The sequence below is a fragment of the Rhinatrema bivittatum genome, chromosome 1 (genome assembly GCF_901001135.1).
Source record: "Rhinatrema bivittatum chromosome 1, aRhiBiv1.1, whole genome shotgun sequence".
NCBI classification, from domain to species: Eukaryota; Metazoa; Chordata; class Amphibia; order Gymnophiona; family Rhinatrematidae; genus Rhinatrema; species Rhinatrema bivittatum.
In genome coordinates, this window is record NC_042615.1 from 449069736 (window position 1) to 449089832 (window position 20097).

General features: G+C 46.9%; 1 protein-coding gene across 10 annotated transcripts in view; it reads right to left on the reverse strand.

Annotated features, from left to right (window-relative positions):
- Positions 1-20097, reverse strand: part of PTPRD (protein tyrosine phosphatase receptor type D) — a 1482181-nt gene that overhangs the window by 586899 nt on the left and 875185 nt on the right. For 6 of the 10 annotated variants that reach the window (XM_029605256.1, XM_029605311.1, XM_029605305.1 and 3 more), the window contains exons 7-9: positions 15554-15565; positions 12457-12726; positions 7997-8578 (exon numbers count right to left, since the gene is read on the reverse strand). In XM_029605256.1, coding sequence (XP_029461116.1) covers positions 7997-8578; positions 12457-12726; positions 15554-15565 — 864 coding nt within the window. The remainder of the gene's footprint in view (positions 1-7996; positions 8579-12456; positions 12727-15553; positions 15566-20097) is intronic. The other 4 variants (XM_029605331.1, XM_029605320.1, XM_029605295.1 and 1 more) reach the window with 1 other exon arrangement.

Below are 20097 nucleotides of genomic sequence, written 5' to 3' on the forward strand. Positions count from 1 at the left end.
GATGTCTATCCCAACGGACGGGGAACCAGGGGCAACTAGGAGAGACCAAGGTGTCTCTACATATATATATTTTATGAACTGAGAGCACACCACCTCCCAGCCCCTAAATGAACACCAGGGGCTCAGTGGCTCCAAGGTCCCAACATATCACCTTCGGTTTGCACCCCCACCCAAACAAGAATGAGGGGGGGCTCAGTGGGACTAACACAACAACATTTTCAAACCCACCCTACCCCCATCCAAAAAAACCAATGGTGGTCTGATAGCCTTAAAATTACACCTTGTGCTCTATCCACATCTTCCCCTCCCCCCTTTCCCCTGTGGAGGAGTAGGCTAGTGGGTAAAGCAGTGGGCTGAGACCCGGGGCAGTCGGGATTCAAATCCTGTTGATGCTCCGTGTGACCTTGGGCAAGTCATTCCACCCTCCACTGCCTCAGGCACAAACTTAAAATTATAAGCCCTCTGTGGCAGAAGCTACCTATTGTGACTTTCATGGAGCATGGCCCTGGAATCAGAATCAAAACCACCTCTTGCTCTCTCCCTGCTCAACTTTTATATAACACCAGAAGCTGTTATACAGACACACAGAAGAGAAAGTGTCAGCTCGTGGAGCTTACAATCTCTCTCATTCTCTTCCCTGCCCTGCCTTCTCTCTCTCTTTCTCTCTCCCTTCCCTATCCCCCTCTACTACTATTAAAACATTTTTGTAAACTTACAAGACGTAGACACTGCTGTACCGACACACAGAAGAGACAGTCCTGTGTCCGTGCAGCTTGCAATCTCTTTCTTCTCCCCTCCCCTTTATATCTTGCTCTCTCCTGCCCCCAACCTCACCTTTCTCCCCCCTCTCTCTCTCTCACATTCACCAACACCTCTCAACTCTCCTCTGCCCCATCCCCCCTCTCTCCAAATACCAGCCCTCTTTCACTCCAGCCATACTCTCCCAACCACAACTCCTTGCACACTCTCCCTCTCCCCTAAGCTGAATCTATGTGGCACCCCCCCCTCTTCCCCCCCTCAATCTGGACCCTTTTTGTCCCTTGACTTTGTTCACCACCCCCCCCGGCTGACCCCCCAAACACTTCCCCCTTCTCCCTCCTTCCTTCCCAAGCTCAACAGATTTCCTTCTCCCTTTTCTCTCACCCCCCATCTGTATACCACCACTTTCCCCCTCCTCCCCTTCTTCTTAGGCTGAACCACCAACAGTCTCCCCCTTCTCCCATCCCCCCAAGTTCTCAAAGGGACTAAAGCAGTGGGCCTTCCACACGCCTCTCCCTCCCCGCACCTCTCCCTCCCCGCACCGTCACTCACCACTACTCCCAGCATGCACTGGGCCTGTAGCCAGCCGCCGCAATCTGCCCCCCGCAATGGTACAGGGTGGACGAGTCTGAGGTAGTGTCGGGAGCCAGTGTCTCTCTCTGACCCCTCCATCTCCCTAGCGCTCCGTGTGATACTCACAGCTGGTTGGCCCGGTCCCGCAGCTGCCAGGTACTATGCTCGGTTTCTCCTTCGGGTCCCTGTAACTGCAGCAGGGAGACAGGCAAGGCCTGTGGCTCCGTGAGCTAGGCGACCCGCCCTCGCCAACCATGAAAGCAGAGAGCAGCAGTATGAGGAGGAGGAGGAGGAAAAGAGGGGGCCGTGGGCAGTCAGCCCTACAGGCCGCAGCGGGGTCTGGGCACCAGAGCAGGCAGGCCGATTCACTCGTGCAGGGTAGGGGTGAGTGGGGGGGGGGGGGGAGAAGGATCTGGTAACTGCATCTTTTAAGTAAAAGAGCTAAACTCCATGCAATGTCTGGCTATTTTAGCCTTCAGACTAGCTTCCAGACATTAAGCAAAAATTCAGTGCCGTCCAGACAAAAATCCATACAGTTGGCAATCTTATGTGAAGGTGGAGCTTTAAGAGAGAGAAGGAGATTGACTGAGGTGTGTTGAAAGGAAGATTGTCGACTGCTGCTGCTGGGAGGGCAAATAAGGAGGTTTGAGAGAGAAGGACTGACGACAGGGTGGGAGGATTGACAGAACGAGACTGGAGGGGACCAGAGCTACAAGGCGACAGGCAAAGCAAAGAGGCAGTCGCCTGAGGCACAGTTATCAGGGGGACACTGACACATTGCTGATGGTTTACTTACTGGCGGGGGAGGGTGTGTGTTGTGTGTGGGGGGGGGGGGTGTCAGCTTGCTGCACATTTCTGCCAGAACATTAAAGGAGCTGCAGCAGATCTCAGCGAGGGAAACCAACTTTCTCCCCCCTTCACCACTCTCCAGTGGGGTGATGGGGGTGGGGGTGGGGGGTGTTGAGAGTACTATCAGCCGCAGGCTCCTGTTTTTGGACTGGTTGCTAGAACAGAAGAAAAGTTGTCAAAGTCTGGTTTAAATAAATTCTCTGTTCACAAACACATCTGATTTGTGATGCTGCTATGTTTTTCCACCTCATCCCGTGAATCAAATGGCTTGCAGGTATTTCTGAGGAGCTTCTGGGGAGATACGGTGAGAGTAAGAAAACTCGGCCTGCTCAAGTAGCTTACAAATGCCAAAATGCTCAGCAAGAGTCACATGAATGCACGGCACTGGAGAGCACAATAAGCAATCCATCCATAACAGCATAATGATGATAGAAAGGTAGAAGCAATTGGAACATTGCTAGGGAGACCAGATCAGAAAATGGGACTTAGGTCAATCTAGCTGGACCATGATAATGAGCATCTCTAGTAACACAACATCGACTGGAGCAAAACAGATGACCAGCCTGCTGTGCACAGACAAAGCAGTGCATATATACATCGGAAAAGAACAGCATCAGAGAGAGCGCGGAAGATAATGAAACTGCAGAAAGCTGCATCTATTCCTGTAGCATCAAATAAAGAAGACATATGGTACTATCATTAGCAGAACAGAGACTACTAAAGAAAGCATTTCGGTGTAAAATAATTGGGCATTTCCAAGTTCAATTCGCTGGAGATTAGTAGCAATTACCTGTACTTGCAGGAATGCTACTGAGGAAACCTCCATAAAGAATTCTGAGGGAGATTTTGGCACGGTCATAAAAAAAAAAAAAAAGATTATTTGTGTCCTTCAGTAAGGATCATTGATGCTGAACACTGAGACCTATTCAACAGAGAACTGCTCATACAAAAGTAGTCTTGGGACCAGATACAAAATAAATGTCCTTATAACTATCTTTTAGGTTTCCGGATTACTACATTCATAGAAAGAGGCCCACACAGACATTTTTAACAGATTCCTTACAAATGGAACCCCCTCTGTGAATCCTACAGTTTCTCTCAGTGTTTCCTCTCCCAATCAAACTAAGTCACATGGTCGCTTACTGCTTATGACAGCGCTTCCCAAATCTGAATTCAATGCAACTGCATTTTAGCACATGAAAATCCATACAACCCAAGGTACCGAACAGAGCAAAATAGCCTGCCTCCGCACGCATCTCCCACATCCCAGCTGCTTCATCAATCCCATTCTTCCCCAGCTAGCAAGCAGTGAGAACAGCAGCAAGCATGGGGTCGGAAAGTTATCCCGTCCTCACAGATCCTGGTCCTTCACGAGGATCTCCACTCTTTCAGGAAGCCTGTGCAGGAGGATGAGGCTATGAATGGAGCTTTGGGTGTGCAATGTCTGCCACTGCTGTTTGCAGGCTGGAGTGAAGGTCAGGAGATCTATATGCGGAGAGCATCCCTGGTTCTTGAGACCCCATCCACTAGTTTTATGACACCCACCCCCCACCCCCCTCCAATGTGGGGTCACAACCCGTACGTGGGAACTTCTGGTTTATGACAGTTGCCTCAAACCATGGCATAGGAGGGTCTTCATCCTCCTCCACCCCCCAGCTCCTTCTGATATTCCCTCAACTCTGCCAGCCAGCCAGTCTATAGGAGGTTCCCCAACAGATCCCTGGCATCGGAAACATTGAGAAACATTGATCTACAGGAAACAAGTGGTCAGCTGACAGTAAATTCTACTGTATTACTTGCAATGATAATTAGCAGAGCCTTACTTTTCTCTTATATATTCTCTCTGACATCTCACTGTAGGGCCAATGTAATGAGGTGCACTGAAGCTGCCGCAGTTTTCTGCATGGACGTACGCTGACCCATCTCCACGTACTCTTGCCATGGCCCCAGAGCTTCACGGTGGTGGTACAGAGCACCTGCTCCATAAGAGGCTGCGCAATAGCATCACGACCCCTCCACAACTACTTGCATGTGGCCACTGGTGGCAGTAAAGGTGCTCTGCCTCGCTCCCGTCAGCTTCTGGCTCCCTGCCGGTCAGTCGCGCCAGTGAGCGAGTGAGCTATGTGGTCGGAGCATTCCTGTATCACATCGACTGGCACCGCAGGGGCAGGGACCACAAATATCCCTGCGGTGCACGTTTCTAGGGGCCTGCCGAGCCACTGCTGAGAGGCTTAATCAATGGGGAATTGCATTGCCAATGTGACCAATCACCTCTGGAGGCACCTGCAAGGCAAGAAGCCTCTGCCTATCCTCTATTACCCCTTATAGGGAGGGTACGGCCGAACCATTTCCCTGCAAGAATTTTTTTTTTTTTGCCAATTAGCAGAAAGGGATAAAGAGGGTTTGGTACTCACTGAGTCAAGTGGTCACAGGTTCGGCAGCTTGGCAGGGTTCACATCTGAAGGGGCAATTGCCAGGTCCCACTGCCCATTCACCTTATCCTCCTACCCCATCCCTTCCTACCAAACTACAGAAAGGTTCCCTTACTTTCTCTTTTATTCTTTTCTCTTTTAATCTTACTGCAGGAAAGTGCCCTGTGCCCTGTCCTCCCTGGTGGTGGGGAGGGCTCTGAGCCCAGCGAGTCACCTCCTCTAACGAGGGTGGGAGGTTACCGACAATAAGAGGAGGAGGACCGGTGGATCGGTGCCCCATAAAAGAGGAAGGCTGTCCTGGAGCCACGGCAAAGAGAAGGTGCTGCATGTGCCAGTGGGATTTAAATCTCCTGCCGGTTCCCTCTCGTCACGTCATCACGCTAGCACTGGACCAATCAGGGAGGCCGGAGCTGGCATCACAGTTTGATGACATCAGCACATCCAGTTCAGGACCAAGGCAGGGCCCTCTGCGTCACCTCTCATTGCCGTGGGAAGGGAGGCAGTAGGAGGCTCGCCGGCACTGACCTCTTTGCCACACATCTGGTGTCATGATTGATGCCACGTCACTACCCCCACGAGTCCACCAGTGAAGAGCCTGTCTATTAGCAGCACTTGCCAATGGGGCATGCTGCAGCGCGCATGTTATAAAATCCAGGGTCGGTGCGCGCAAGGGGGGTGCACAATTGTGCAACTTGCGCGCGCCGAGCCGCACAGCCTTCCTCCATTCCCTCTGAGGCCTCTCCAAAATCGGAGCGACCTCGGAGGGAACTTTCCTTCCGCCCTCCCGCACCTTCCTCTCCCTTCCTCTATCTAACCCGCCCCCTCCCCCCCAGCCCTATCAAAAAACTCCCTCCTTACCTGTTTCAGGAAAGTTACGCCTGCCTCCAGGCAGGCGTAACTTGCGCGCGCCGGCTGGCTGCCGGCGCGCCATCCCCCGGCACGGCGGCTGTTCCGGAGGCCTTGGTCCCACCCTCGGAATGCCACCGGGCCGGCGCCCCGCCCACTGCCCCGCTCCCGGAACGCCCCTTTTTCGAAGCCCCGAGACATACGCGCGTCCTGGGGCTTGTGCTCGGCGCGCTCAGGGGCACCTTTTTGGGGGTTACGCGCGTAACCCTTTGAAAATCTGCCCCAATCTGCGCTGGGGGGGGCGGGTGGGCTGCCCATTAACATGACATTGCAACTCTTTGAGTAAGAACCTTTTCTCTTTTGAAGTTTAAATTCTGAATTTTAAAATTTTGAGCACAGAATTCCCCCAGGAGCAGCTCTCTCATACTGTGCAATCTGGTTTCTTGGGTGTTGGGGTGTATCAAGTTGGCCACTTCTGAAATAAATTGGTTTGTTTTGTTTTCTTAAACTATTCCCCAAGTTCCTGTCTCTTTCTATCTCTCTCTCTCTCTCTCTACACCCCCCCCCCCTTCCCACCCCTCTCCATTAAACAGCTGTTACAAGAACAATGTTTTGGCCAGAGACTCCAGGGTGCAGCTTTCTCTGGAACCTACTGTTTCTGCACAGCGAGCCAGGGCAATGTGCGTCATTTGTTGTATGATGGATGAGACTCCCTCCCCCACCCAGGGGGACAAGCCTGGGAATTCCCAGGGGACAAGTCTGAGAATTCAACATTGGTTTCTCACATGCCACTGTGTGGCACTGTCACTGGGCTATCAAAAAAGACCGGGTCTTTGGATTTGCTAGGAGTATCCTTATGTGGATTAAAGAAGTTAATATTAATGGTACAAGTGAACCTAGGGCTGAGAAAAGTGCCTACTCTAGAAAGTCTACTTCTATTTAAACTTATATGGGTTTAGTTACTTTATTTTTAAATCAAACTAGTCTCAGCAAGAAAATGGGGTTAAAACTGCAAAAAATCGACGGAGAATGCTACAAAGGTTATTCCTGATCACTCGCAGAAGTTTTGTAAGGAAAGTAAAATGCAGTGGAGGGGCAAGAACTGGGCAAGTGAGAAGCAAAATTTAGAGACATTGTCTTGAAACTGAAGGCATAGAACGTTAAGAAAAATACTACTGAATGGAGGACCTAATTTTATGATCCAGCAGCTTGAACTTTCAAGTTAATGAAGACTAGACTTTACAGAGGCTATGCCGCTACCAGCTTTCCTGAGTTGAAGAATGAAAGAGCTGGGGGTAGTTTTCCCTTTGATTTTAACTCTCCATCTAGTCCATTCATCACAGCAACAATCCCCTAGCTTACAGGTAAATCCCCTTCTTGGCCAGCCAGTATTTACTGCTGTTGTGTGATAACTAGTAGAGATGTGAATCGTGTCCTCGATCATCTTAACGATCGATTTCGGCTGGGAGGGGGAGGGAATCGTATTGTTGCCGTTTGTGTGTGTAAAGTATCGTCATAATCGTTAAAATCGTGAGCCGGCACACTAAAACCCCCTAAAACCCACCCCCGACCCTTTAAATTAAATCCCCCCCTCCCGAACCCCCCCCCCCAAATGCCTTAAATTACCTGGTGGTCCAGCGGCACACTAAAACCCCCTAAAACCCACCCCCGACCCTTTAAATTAAATCCCCCACCCTCCCGAACCCCCCTCCCAAATGCATTAAATTACCTGGGAGTCCTCCGTAGTGGCGGTCCGTGGCTAAATCGGGGGAAGGGGGAGAGCACGAAAACCGGCACACTAGATCGTGAGGTCTTCAGCCGGCGCCATTTTTCAAAATGGCCGCCGCAAAATGGCGGCGGCCATAGACGAAAACGATTCGACGCAAGAGGTCGTTCCGGACCCCCGCTGGACTTTTGGCAAGTCTTGTAGGGGTCAGGAGGCCCCCCCAAGCTGGCCAAAAGTTCCTGGGGGTCCAGCGGGGGTCAAGGAGCGATTTCCTGCCGCGAATCGTTTTCCGTACAGAAAATGGCGCCGGCCATACGCGTATGGCCGGCGCCATTGTCCGTACGGAAAATGGCGCCGGCAGGAGATCGACTGCAGGAGGTCGTTCAGCGAGGTCCGGAACCCTCGCGAGATTTTAGGGGGTTTTAGTGTGCCGGTTTTCCTGCCCTCCCCCTTCCCCCAATTTACGATTTTTTGACGATAAATCGGGGGAATTGGTATTGTATCGTGGCCCTAACGATTTTTGACGATTTAAAATATATCGGACGATATTTTAAATCGTCAAAAAACGATTCACATCCCTAATAACTAGGGCTCCTCTTTCCCTCTCCTCAAGAAAGGGATACTGCATACTACCTTGACATTACTACCAGCCAGCCGGGTTCTTTTTAAAGGTACATATTTTAGAAAGTCAAGGCTGTTAGCATTTTCGACCCACAGAAATGTAATATCACTCCAAAAAGTCATGTTCCTATGTGCTCTTTGTTTACTCCATAGTTCGACAAATAAAATGTTCATGTGCAAGAAATCTCACCTCCAGTCTGAGTGATGACCTGAATTTCACTGGAAAGAGGCCCATCCCCAACGGACGTGAAAGCAAGGACCTTCACAGAGTATGTTTTTTGTGGTATCAGGTTCCCAATCGTGGTGATGTGGCTGTCAGCCACATTATGCTTTGTCCAGCTGTTGGCATGTTGCGAAGGATCCATGGTGTAATAAACTCTGTACCCCTGAATCTGCCCATTGGGCTCCTCTGGTTCGTCCCACTGGACCAAAATGGTGGTGGAGCTCAGCATGCGAGCCTGCACATTCCGCGGTGCACTAGACGGGGCTTGCTCCGATGTCCTTGTCATTACTGGCTCACTGGGCGGGCCCCGTCCAATATTGTTCACAGCAACCACCCGGAATTCATATTCTGAGTAGGGGCTTAGTCCTGCGACACTGTACCGTGTCGTGGCCACCCCATCAATTTCTTTGTATTGCTCTTCAGAGTTCTTAGGTTTGTGTTGGATGATGTAGTAAGAGACTGGCTCAGGATTGCCAGAGTCCCAGGTCAAAGTTATGCTTGTTGCTGTGCTTTCAGTCACTACTGGAGTTCCTGGAGATCTAGGTAAGGCTAAGGGAAAAAAAAGTATTTTTAAGAAAATAATAAATAACATGAACTGTATTATTCATTTTTATAAACTTAGTATACTTTACAAAGAGCATGCCGTTGTGTCAAGATGTGGAAGAATTTAGAAACACAAAAAAGAAATCCATCTATTTCAGGTTGGATACTGAAGCAATCGTATTGACTCAAGTTTCCCATATTCAATGATGTGCCAAATTCTAGCCACAAAGATGCTTTGGGTGGCCAATCATTTTTTTTACATAGTTTTAACATACAGCATATGTCAGATTCAGTCCTGTCTATGACTTCTTACACAGCTCCAAAATGTAGTACAATTGAGACCAGACTACACATCTGGAATACAGATGGTATGAATCCATTCAGCATATTGCAATTAACTAATTTCACCATAAAGGAAGAGCATGGCGCTAAATATCTTGGTACATACTTGACTTTTTTTCTGCTTTAAATTCAGTTAAATAAACCAGAGCATAAAGGACGAATGCAAACATTTTCTGAGGCATATAAATCACCTGTTTCACTTTAAACAAAATATTCCTGAAACCACCACTAGAGATGTGAATCGGAACCGGAATCAGTTCGGATTCCGGTTCCGATTCACATGTGGGGTTTTTTTCATCAGGCCTGATCGCAGTTTTGTTTATCGGCTGTGCCCGAGCCGATAAACAAAAAACCCACCCGGACCCTTTAAAACTAATCCCTTTGCTTCCCCCACCCTCCCGACCCCCCAAAAAACATTTTACAGGTACCTGGTGATCCAGTGGGGGTCCCGGGAGCGATCTCCCGCTCTTGGGCTGTCGGCTGCCACTAATAAAAATGGCGCCGATGGCTCTTTGCCCTTACCATGTGACAGGGTATCCATGCCATTGGCCGGCCCCTGTCACATGGAGGGAGCACTGGATGGCCGGCACCATCTATAAAAATGGCACGGGCCATCCAGTGTTCCTACAATGTGACAGGGGCTGGCCAATGGCACGGATACCCTGTCACATGGTAAGGGCAAAGGGCCATCGGCACCATTTTGATTAGTGGCAGCCGATGGCCCGGGAGCAGGAGATCACTCCTGGGACCCCTACTGGACCACCAGGTACCTGTAAAATGTTTTTTGGGGGTCGAGAAGGTGGGGGAAGCAAAGGGATTAGTTTTAAAGGGTCGGGGTGGGTTTAGGGGTTATTTTTGTGTGCCGTTTTTCCCGCCCTCCCCCAAAACAATGAGAACCCCCACAATCAATATCATGGGATTTTCCTATCGTTTCGGGGGAGCCCCCAATTTCTGACAATTTTGAAAATATCGACGATATTTTCAATCATCAGAAGCCCGATTCACATCCCTAGCCACCACATACTTGCATATCTCCTCCCTGAGGATTTCAATAAAGAAGTTTTGAAGATAGATTCTTTTTTGTATGCACCTGGTTGAATTTGGTTCAGCTAGTTCAGCCCTATATCTTTTAAAGAACACAAAAGTCCCTAGAGTGACATTCGTTTATACCTCACTTGTTCATCTGGCAATCTTTCTGACACACTGCATCTTGCCTCATATCCCCAAAATATGCTTTCAGAAAAACTCCACTTACCACCTTGACACATCTCGCAAGGACTACATCAGATACATTCCTTTCTAGACCTCATTCACTCCTAATGCATGCAAGGCAGTCACCATACTCCTATATTAGTCAGGCAAAGCTTCCACAAAGATAATCTTCCCCCAGGCCTTCTACCCAACAATAAGAACATAAGAAATTGCCATGCTGGGTCAGACCAAGGGTCCATCAAGCCCAGCATCCTGTTTCCAACAGAGGCCAAAACCAGGCCACAAGAACCTGGCAATTACCCAAACACTAAGAAGATCCCATACTACTGATGCAATTAATAGCAGCAACTATTCCTTAAGTAAACTTGATTAATAGCCGTTAATGGACTTCTCCTCCAAGAACTTATCCAGACCTTTTTTGAACCCAGCTACACTAACTGCACTAACCAAATCCTCTGGCAACATGCAGAGTTTGACTTTATGTTTATGGGTACAATACGTAATGTGGCTAATGAGGTGATATGAGACTCTTAGAGGGCATTGAGAGAAAAATTCTCCAATAGCAGAAAACAAATGAGGCCATAGAGTGTGTGTGTGTGTGTCTGTGTGTGTGTCTGTGTGAGTGTGTGTGTGTCTGTGTGTCTAAATGTAGGGATTGGTCCATTGGGAATCAGAGATAAAGGATGAACAGTAACGAGTAGACTAGGGAAAAGTAGACTGGAAGCAGCATCGGAAGCAGGTACAAAGTTGGGAGGGTCAAGAAGTAACAGTGGATGAAAGGATGGCTGACAGGCAGAAAAGTAAGGATATGAGATTGCACGGGGGGATTAGAGAGAAGAACTGGAAAGAATAAGTGGAGTGAGATGGGAAGGGTGGAAGAAATGTGGGACAGGAGTAGTGAATCATCAGTAAGCGAATAGGGATTACATGGGGAAAGTGAGAAGAAAAAGAGTGTAAGCTATTAGGGTGAGGTACCAGGAAGAAGAGAAGTATGGAGGGGCAGATAAAAGGAAGGTAACGAGTCACGAGTGTGGATTAGATCTTCATAAGGGAGAAGGAAACAGGTAGACAATAAAGATGAAGGTGGCTGAGCATAAAAGAGTGCACAAACAAAAGGGACGGGGGGAAGATGGGGACAGTACTGGAGAGGGCTCCATTTGGACGACAACATTACCAAACCAGAAGAATGAAGCATACAAGGCAAAATGAAGGAGGAAAGACCAATGAGATATAATGAGGTGAACGCAAAAGAGGGAGGGGAAACAAGAGCAGAACAGAGTGCGTATCACATTTGGCTGGGGTCTGCCATAAAGGGAAGTAAGCACCATGTGTAAAGGGCAGGAAATGAGTTAGGAGACTGTAAGAGGGAAAAGAGGCCGAGGGGGAGAAACAGGAGAGAAAAAAAGACAAGCTACGAAAGCAGCATCCATCCATTTGACTGGAGCTGTATCAGCAGAGGAGAGGACTTTACTTCCGCCTGGGCAGGAGTACATATCTTCCACTTCAAAGGCTAGGGTAATGTGCAAATATCTGCCAGGAACCTGGTGAACGAAATAAGTCTGGAATTCTTGGGCAAGGCGTAGACTTGATGGCCTGTGAGTGGATATGGGGATCTGTGCTGAACACAATGACTTGGAAGAAGTGGAATACAAAGCTTTTCTATAATAATGAGGACAATAACAATACTGCCTCCTAGTCAAACCTGTTTTGGAGATGAACCTGCCAAAGATTGGGAAAAACAAATGAACAGATGAGTAGAGAAAAAAAAAATTGAAACTCTGAAAAGCTTCCAATGCTGAACCAATCGCGCGCCTCCATAATTTGGTAGATTCAAGCTCCTTGAGCCCAACTCTTATTTGTGAGCTTCCCCTTCGGAAAAAAAAACCAGGTGACAAATGCATAGTGTTCTCTTATTATTGTAAGCTGCATTTGAATTGACTGTAGAAGCATGGAACCAGCCTAGAACAAAGTAAATAAAACACACACCATTTTATAACTCTCAGTATAAATACAGATCCTTTTACTGGAGATGGGGGAAAAAAAAAAAAAGGCATCCTTTTCCCCTCAACGGATGCCCCTTTCTTTTGTACATTTGCAAGATGAATTGTGCAAGGTCCCTGTAGAGTCTTCTCTTTTCAGGCCACATCTGAAAAGTATCACCACATAAGGCAACCCCTGAATGCTTTTAATTAATTTGACTCTTTGAAGGAGTCAAAATGATTTGCTTCTTCCATACAGCTGATCTGTGGTCATCATATTTGTCTCTCTCATGCAAAAATATATAGAGATAAAGATAGATAGGTATATGTGTGTGTATATATAAAAATTACCTTTGACATTTATTTGTGCTATTGCTTCTATAACACCAAGAGTAGACATAGCAACACATGTGTAATTAGCTGACTGCCGGACATCAGTAAGTTCCAGCACATTCCTCCCTATTGGCATGTCATCTTCAGGAGTCAAATCTTCAGCCCCCAACATCCACTTCACATACGGCATTGGTGACCCCACCGCAACACAAGTGATATTTACACTCCCACCTGGCATGATCTCATGATTCGTTGGCGGAATAGAGAACCTTGGGGCAACACGGCGAACTGGAATAAAACACACAAAAATGGTAATAACATATACGAAAGGAAAAGCAAGGATTTCTTTCTTTTTTTTTTTTTTTTTTTACATACACCACATGCACTGTACAGACACAACTTTGCTTAAACAGATTTTTGCATTTTTAAACAAAATTACATACTACGAACATATGTTCTCGCCACATACAGAACATGATTCTCTATTTATTCAGTATTGCAACACACTCATTCCAAACTTGGGTCAGACCTAAAAGGGCCCCCACGACCAACTACAATACACAAACACCATGCACAAAAATATATATATACATACATATAGCACTGCATATACATGTATATGTATATTTCATATAGAAAACGCACTGGAGGGTCGACAGCATGCTTGAGTTGAGTACCAAAACCAACTTCAATGCTGCGCACTTTCCAGTTGATGTGAATATATGTGCTGAAACCACATGGTCACATCACAACCCTGTAACACAATCTACAGTGCACTGAAAGTAAAACTTTGATTTGCTTTCAGACTCAAAGTGGATGCAGCCTCAAGACCTCACACTAACACTGAAACAAACATAAAAAAAAAATATATATATATATCTAAAGTCACATAAAAAGAAATGAGGCAACGCCAGTAGAAGTACTGGGTTTGGTCATGCAGGCAAGCAAATGACGGAGATTTAGGCAGGCATGCACAGGATAACATAAAAGGATAGAACAATACAAAAAAAATTTTTTTTTAAAGGAATAGAAAAAGAGAATCCAACTAATGAGGGAAAGGGAGAGTGACGGAAATATGGATAGAGAGAGACAGAAAGGACTGGCAAGAGAGTGGGAAGGGTATTAGATTCAGCTGAAGTTAAGGACCCTCTGAAATTGGTCATGGGAATCAGAGCAGGGCAATTAATATTCAAGGTTGCACTATGTTCATATTAAAGGGGGGAAAGCACAAGCAACTGGATTGTTATTGTTAGAGGGTTACCGCATTCAAGATGAGGGGTCAGGTGGCTTGAATTTCAGAGCAGCACATCACACTAAGAGGGCAGTTCATATTTAAATAAGCACAACACTTTGAGAAATTTACCAGGAAGCAACGGAGCAGTGTCCCCGCTTCAAAAAGGTTTACTCGCGCACACCCGTCTGAATACAGATCATGCACGCGTGTGCACGCCTACAGATATATATATATGTATATCTGATCCCAACAGCACTTGGAGGGGAAGGGCTTTCCTTGGTAGAAGAATGCTTGCATCAAGAGGTGAGGTTTTCAAAGTGTTGTATATGCATGAGCTGGCGCTATGAAGACGACCTTTCCTCAATGTGGCTCAGCATCTGCAAAGTGGCGCCAAGCCCCCAGGTTGAAAAATATCCCTACGCGGTCTTTCTCCCCAGTGTGGGCAGTTTGAAATTGCCCTCCTACTCTTCAAAGCCTCTTATTTCATTTAGTTGAAAATAATTTGAGGATAACTTTCAAATAATTGCATATGGCGGCATATACGCGCGTATGCGGCTGCCTGGAGATATACTCTAGAATGTTATAACACGCGCATAAAATAGGCTTACATGTGAATACATTCAACGCACAGAAACCACGCATATCAATGCATTGAACGCGGGGACTTTACTCACCTACTTTAAATATATACATGCATATATTTTACACACGAACATAAACCAGGATTTACCCGCGTAAGTCCCAATTTGCGCACGTAAGTTCTCGTATTTTATAATGTGCGCTCATCGATGAAATTAAAGTTTTGCCCATTCGTTCTCCAGGTCATCAAGACCCTCCTGGTTCTTCACCCAGGCCTCCCCACCCAGTCAGTACTGCACAATGTTCTTATCTAATATCAATTACACCAGATAATTAGCAGGTGTAAAAATACGTACGTTAAGCTGGCAAATGTATGCACGTGTCTTTAAAAGAATAACTTACACGCAAAGTACATGCTGGGAACGCCCCAGACCACCCCTTTTTTACACGCTTATATGAGTGTGCGTAAATAAAAATACATCCGTATTTTGGACTTTTCTAAAATACAGAGTACATGAGTAGGGGCTACTTACACGCTTATCTGCTTACACAGGGAACATTTTGCAAGTGTACCTCTTAGTAGGTTCACGTGGATTAATAATGCAAAACTCTAATTATTATAATAATCTGAGCAACTGCTTTGTATGCTGAGCAAAAATGAGCTTGCAAGCAAACACACAGTCAATGTTTTTCTTCCTTAGAATCCCTGGAGGATTTCTTTAAACCTTGCGGCGATAAATTGATTAATAAAGGGGCTTACTGTGATGGCCTCATGAGAGAATGACAATCATAGTTGGGTGCAGGGAGAGGGGGGAAGGATAAACAAAGAGCAGGCATGCTTCCAGCCCATTCCACATAGGCCACGCAAAGCAGGCAGTGGCACCAGCCCATACAGATATCTGACATTAAAACTAAACTTCTACTACATAGGAATAATTTGGTCATCATGCTTGGGGCTGCTTGAAGCAGCAACTATAGGAAGGCATTGTTTGCACAGGAAGCATTCAAAGGAATAAAAATAAGTCTATAAAATGAATAGACAAAGCTGGAATACCGACTGAGAATGTTAGCAAGACTTCACATTAACGCACAAGGCTGCCATGCACTCAAATTCATTCTCTCTAATCATGCGTCAGTAGCCATTACAGAACATTCGCCGCTAAACTATAACATTAAAAGCAAAACAAACCAAAAAAAAAAAAAAACGGCCACAATGCAGCTACATTCATTTCATTTGTATTCTTTGTTATTGTTTGAATTAATAGTTTTGTAAGGTGGGTAAAAAGTAAAAAACACACCAACCTTCTCGCAGCTCTGAGGGATGTAGGGGGTTTGATGCAGAACACAATGAAATGAGGAAAGGAGAAAAACAAGGGAAACACAGAGAGAGTAAAAAGGCCATATCAAGGCTTTCAACGGCTACTAGAACATCTCTTACTCGCTCTAATTACACCTTCCTACCTCAGCTTGCAATGTTAGCAGTTCTCCCAACTACCATGAAGTTAGAAACAATAGCTAGCATCATTTTGAAATTTTTCTCTACATTAAGAGTGTGCACATGCTTCATGCAGTACAGAAAATCAGGGCTTTAAAGACAGTGTTAAATATCTTGGTTTAGGACTTCATACCAATCACACGCTGCTTTGAAGCCAAGAGAAAACAGTGCTTACAATTTTGTTCACCAAAAAAATTGCAAAATCAAGCTAGATATTTTTCCAAGGTCACCCACGCAACAGGAACCATCTTTCCAGCTGTTTCACTTTTAATGTGCAAACACCCCAGCCCCACCCCCCAACCCCATCATCCTTCTTCCTCCTCCTCCCGCCAACCACCACCACCACTCAATCTCTCCTTATGTCGTAAGGGCAGATCAGTCAATCAGGTCTGAGTTACAGTAATTAGGCTATGCAGAACGTCAGGTAAACCAGTCCTTGCAAACACTGGCACTGACAAAGCAATCCTATCTGAAATCAAAGAACATCCCTATATAAAATTTTCGATGTGAGTGTAAAAAAAATCATATATATATATATATATATATATATAAAATTTTTGTTTTATTATTTACTACTTTACAGAGAAAGCTGCACATATCATCATTGTTCACCACTGTCATAAAGACAAGTTTTGTTTGTTTTTTAAATACAGCCAGTTCATGATTGCAGTGGCAGGAATTACACTTTTACAATATAGCAGAAATAAAACTAAACAAATAAAGTTAATTAGAAAAGGAAGAAGGAAATGCAATTGTGCTCAGTGAATGTTAAGGGTGTTTTCTTTGCAACCTGCAGAGGTCATGAGTACATACACATTCAGTGATTCAAGCCCCGTTTGGACTTTATTAGTAGCACACTAAGGGGCCAATGCAGTAAAATGGGTGCTTGGACTGAGTGCCCATTGTCCTAATGCCTGTGTAGCTCTACCCCTGGGTGCCTGATGCAGTAGTTAAATGAGGGGCTGTGAAAAAAGGACATGCTAAGGGAGAATTGGTGTCCGTATTTCTCAAAAGTGTACTGCATCGGACACCCACAGTCGCAGTGGGTGCTCAATAGGAGCATCAGTTTCTTTAGATCTGATGCGATGGAAATGTTACTACTATGTGAAGATTAGATCCAGACCAGCACCAGCGGCCGGTACGATCAAAGCTCCCCCACCCACACACCCAAAGTTTGGCTCGAGGGCCAAGCGATTTGGGTTGGCCATGGGATTCCTCTACCTGAAATGGTACATTCGTAAGACCCATGTCTTACAATAGCACTTGCCACAACCAACATCCCTCCTCCAGCCTAGGAACCCCTGCCAAAGATACTCTTCCAGGAGGGTTGTTCACAATTGGTCCTTTTCACTGAAACTTGTTAGTAAAAGGACCAATCCCCTTTCAAGACAACTTTCTGAAAGGGGGTTGGTCCTTTCCCTGACATGTGACAGTGAAAGGACCAATCGGCAGTAAGTGAGTGAATAAATTCATATTAAGCGTTGAGCAATTAATTTTAATTCATTCACTCCTTTACGAACTGCCGATTGGGAACAGCCCTGGCAAAGGAGGGTCTCCAGAAGGGGTTTTTGGGTGGGGGAAGATTTCGGGTCTGGCAAGCACTGTTTTAAGACATGGGCCTGTCAGCAAATACACCTTTTCAGGTAGAATGTCCCCAGGCCCAGACCTGGACTGCTTGGCCTATTAGGCCAGAGCTTAGTGGAGTAGGGAGCTTTGGTCAGGCCAGCTACGAGAAGTTTAACTCCTGCTTCTCAGCAGGCATTAAATTTCCTGCAATAGTAGGAGACATGCTAAGCAGTCTCCTGCTTAGAGCACCTTCTTGCATTGCAGGGTAATAGCTAATTAGGCCATTACCCTGCAATTAGCAGAGTTGCTTACTTGTAACAGGTGTCCCCCTAGTACAGCAGGATGTTAGTCCTCACAAATGTGTGACATCATCAGATGGAGCCCGCCACGGAAAACCTAAGCATGCCACTATCCACGAGTCCATGTGTGGTCCCTCTCCAGTCTCGTAAATTAGAATTACGAAAAAATAAAATAGCAAAGACAGGAGAAACCCAACTCCGTGGGGTGGTGGGCGGGTTTCATGAGGACTAACATCCTGCTGTCCTAGGAGAATACCTGTTACAGGTAAGCATCTCTGCTTTCTCCTAGAACAAGCAGTATCGTAGTCCTCACACATGGGTTAATCCCTAGCTAAAGGCTGTTCCCGAGCAACAAGAAAAACCAACATGCACCCAACTATGTGCCAATGGCCACAAAAATACTGATGCTGTTGGTAACAGAGGGAGACAGCCTGAACCCGAACAACGGGCCGTAGGTAAGAAGAGTTGGGTTCTACAGCTGAAAGAGACTCTGGAGGACAGACTGGCCGAAGCTGCTATCGTGTCGGCCATCCCTGTCCAAATAGTAGTGGGTGGCAAAAGTGTGGAGAGAACTCCACGTCGCAGCCTTTCAGATCTCAGCCAAGGGGACTGCTCTCAAGTGGGCCACCAAAGCCGCTAAAATTCTGACAGAGTGAGCCTTATAATGGTTCTCAAGCTGCAGTCCCACTAGCGCATAGCAGAAGGAAATCGAATCCGCCAGCCAGTTAGACAGGGTCTGCTTGGCAACCGCAACTCCTAATCTATTCTTGTCAAAAGAGATGAAGAGATGAATAGATTGCCTGTGGCCTGCTGTTCACTCCAGGTAGAAGGCTAAGGCTCTCTTGCAATCCAAGCTGTGCAGAGCCCAATCGCCCTGGTGCGAATGAGGCTTGGGTATAAAGGTAGGTAGGACGATTGACTGGTTATGATGAAAATCTGTCACCACCTTAGGCAGGAATTTAGGGTGCATACGTGCTGAAGTGATCACAACCAAAAACATGACCTTCCAGGAGTGGTTCGAACAGATCTTTCATGAGCCAAACCAACACTACATTGAGGTCCCAGGTCACAAAAGGAAGCCGCAGGGGAGGCTTCAACTGAAGCAGATTCTGCATAAAATGCCCCACTATGGGTGGCACAGAGAAGGACGAACCATCCACCCCCTGGTGGTAAGCCCGAATGGCACTCAGGTGCACCCTGACGGAGCTGGTTTTCAAGCCAGCATCCAAAAGATGTAGTAGGTAGTCCAGCAGTTTCAGTGTGGAGCAGGAGAATGGATCTAAGTCGCGACGCTCACACCACATGGAGAACTCCTCCAGGCCATAAGTCTTCCTGGTAGAAGGCTTCTTGGAAGTCATAAGGACCCAAGACACATCATCCGACAAGTCAAGAGGCTGCAGAATTAGCCTCTCCAAATCCAAGAAGTCAGAGATAATGCCCTGAGGTTGGGATGGCGCAGCCTGCCCTAATCCTCTGAGATGAGGAAGGGGAAAGTCCCCAGACCAAATGGCTCTCAGACAGATCTTCCTCAGGCAATGAGGAGCTATGAGTACCATGGTGCCCTGCCTGTCAGATATTCAGGAGAGTCTTCATCACCTGAGGAAGCAGAAGATATGCGTACAAAGTCCCTTGCCCCGATGGCGGGCAAAGGCACCTGAGGCTGTTTGCTGTCCTCCCTGTACAGGGAGAATTGTTTCACCTTGCTATTGCAGGGGGAGGCGAAGAGATCCATGTATGGGGCTCCCCAGAGGTGGAAGATACGATCTGCTACTTCCTGATTCAGGGACCACTCATGATGCAGGAAGGCTCAACTCAGCCAGTCCGCCACCACATTCTCTGTCCCAGCCAGATACATTGCTCGTAGCAATATGCCCTGGGACTGAGCCCATGATGAAATCTGAACTGCCTCCTGGACAGGAGGAACGACCTTGTACCTCCCTGCTTGTTGATGTACCATATCACCACCTGGTTGTCAGTCTGGATCAGGACCACTTTGATGGATAGGCTATCCCTGAACACCCAAAATGCACAATGGATCACTTGAAGCTCCAGGAAGTTGATCTGGCACTGTTTCCTGAGCAGACCACAGACCCTGCGTGCGGAGCCCCTCCACATGGGCATCCCACCCCAGGGTGGATGCATCTGTGGTAAGCACAACTTGGGTAGGGGGAGACTGAAACAGAACCCCCTGTTCCAAATTGGGCAGGCTTTCCCACCAAGACAAGCACGTCTGGAGAGCATACATGTGCTCTGCGCATATGTATGTGAGCCAAGGGAGTAACATAGATGGATGCAGCCATGTGAACCAGGAGTTGGAGCATGTGGTGGGCTGAGACCCACTGGCTCCAGTGAACCACTCCCGCAAGGGACACCAGTGTGAGCTCCTGATCATGAGGAAAATAGGCCCTGGCCTCAGCCATGTCCAGCCGGGCTCCAATAAAGCTCAAGTGAGGCGATGGAGTAAGATGGGATTTCAGGTAGTTGAT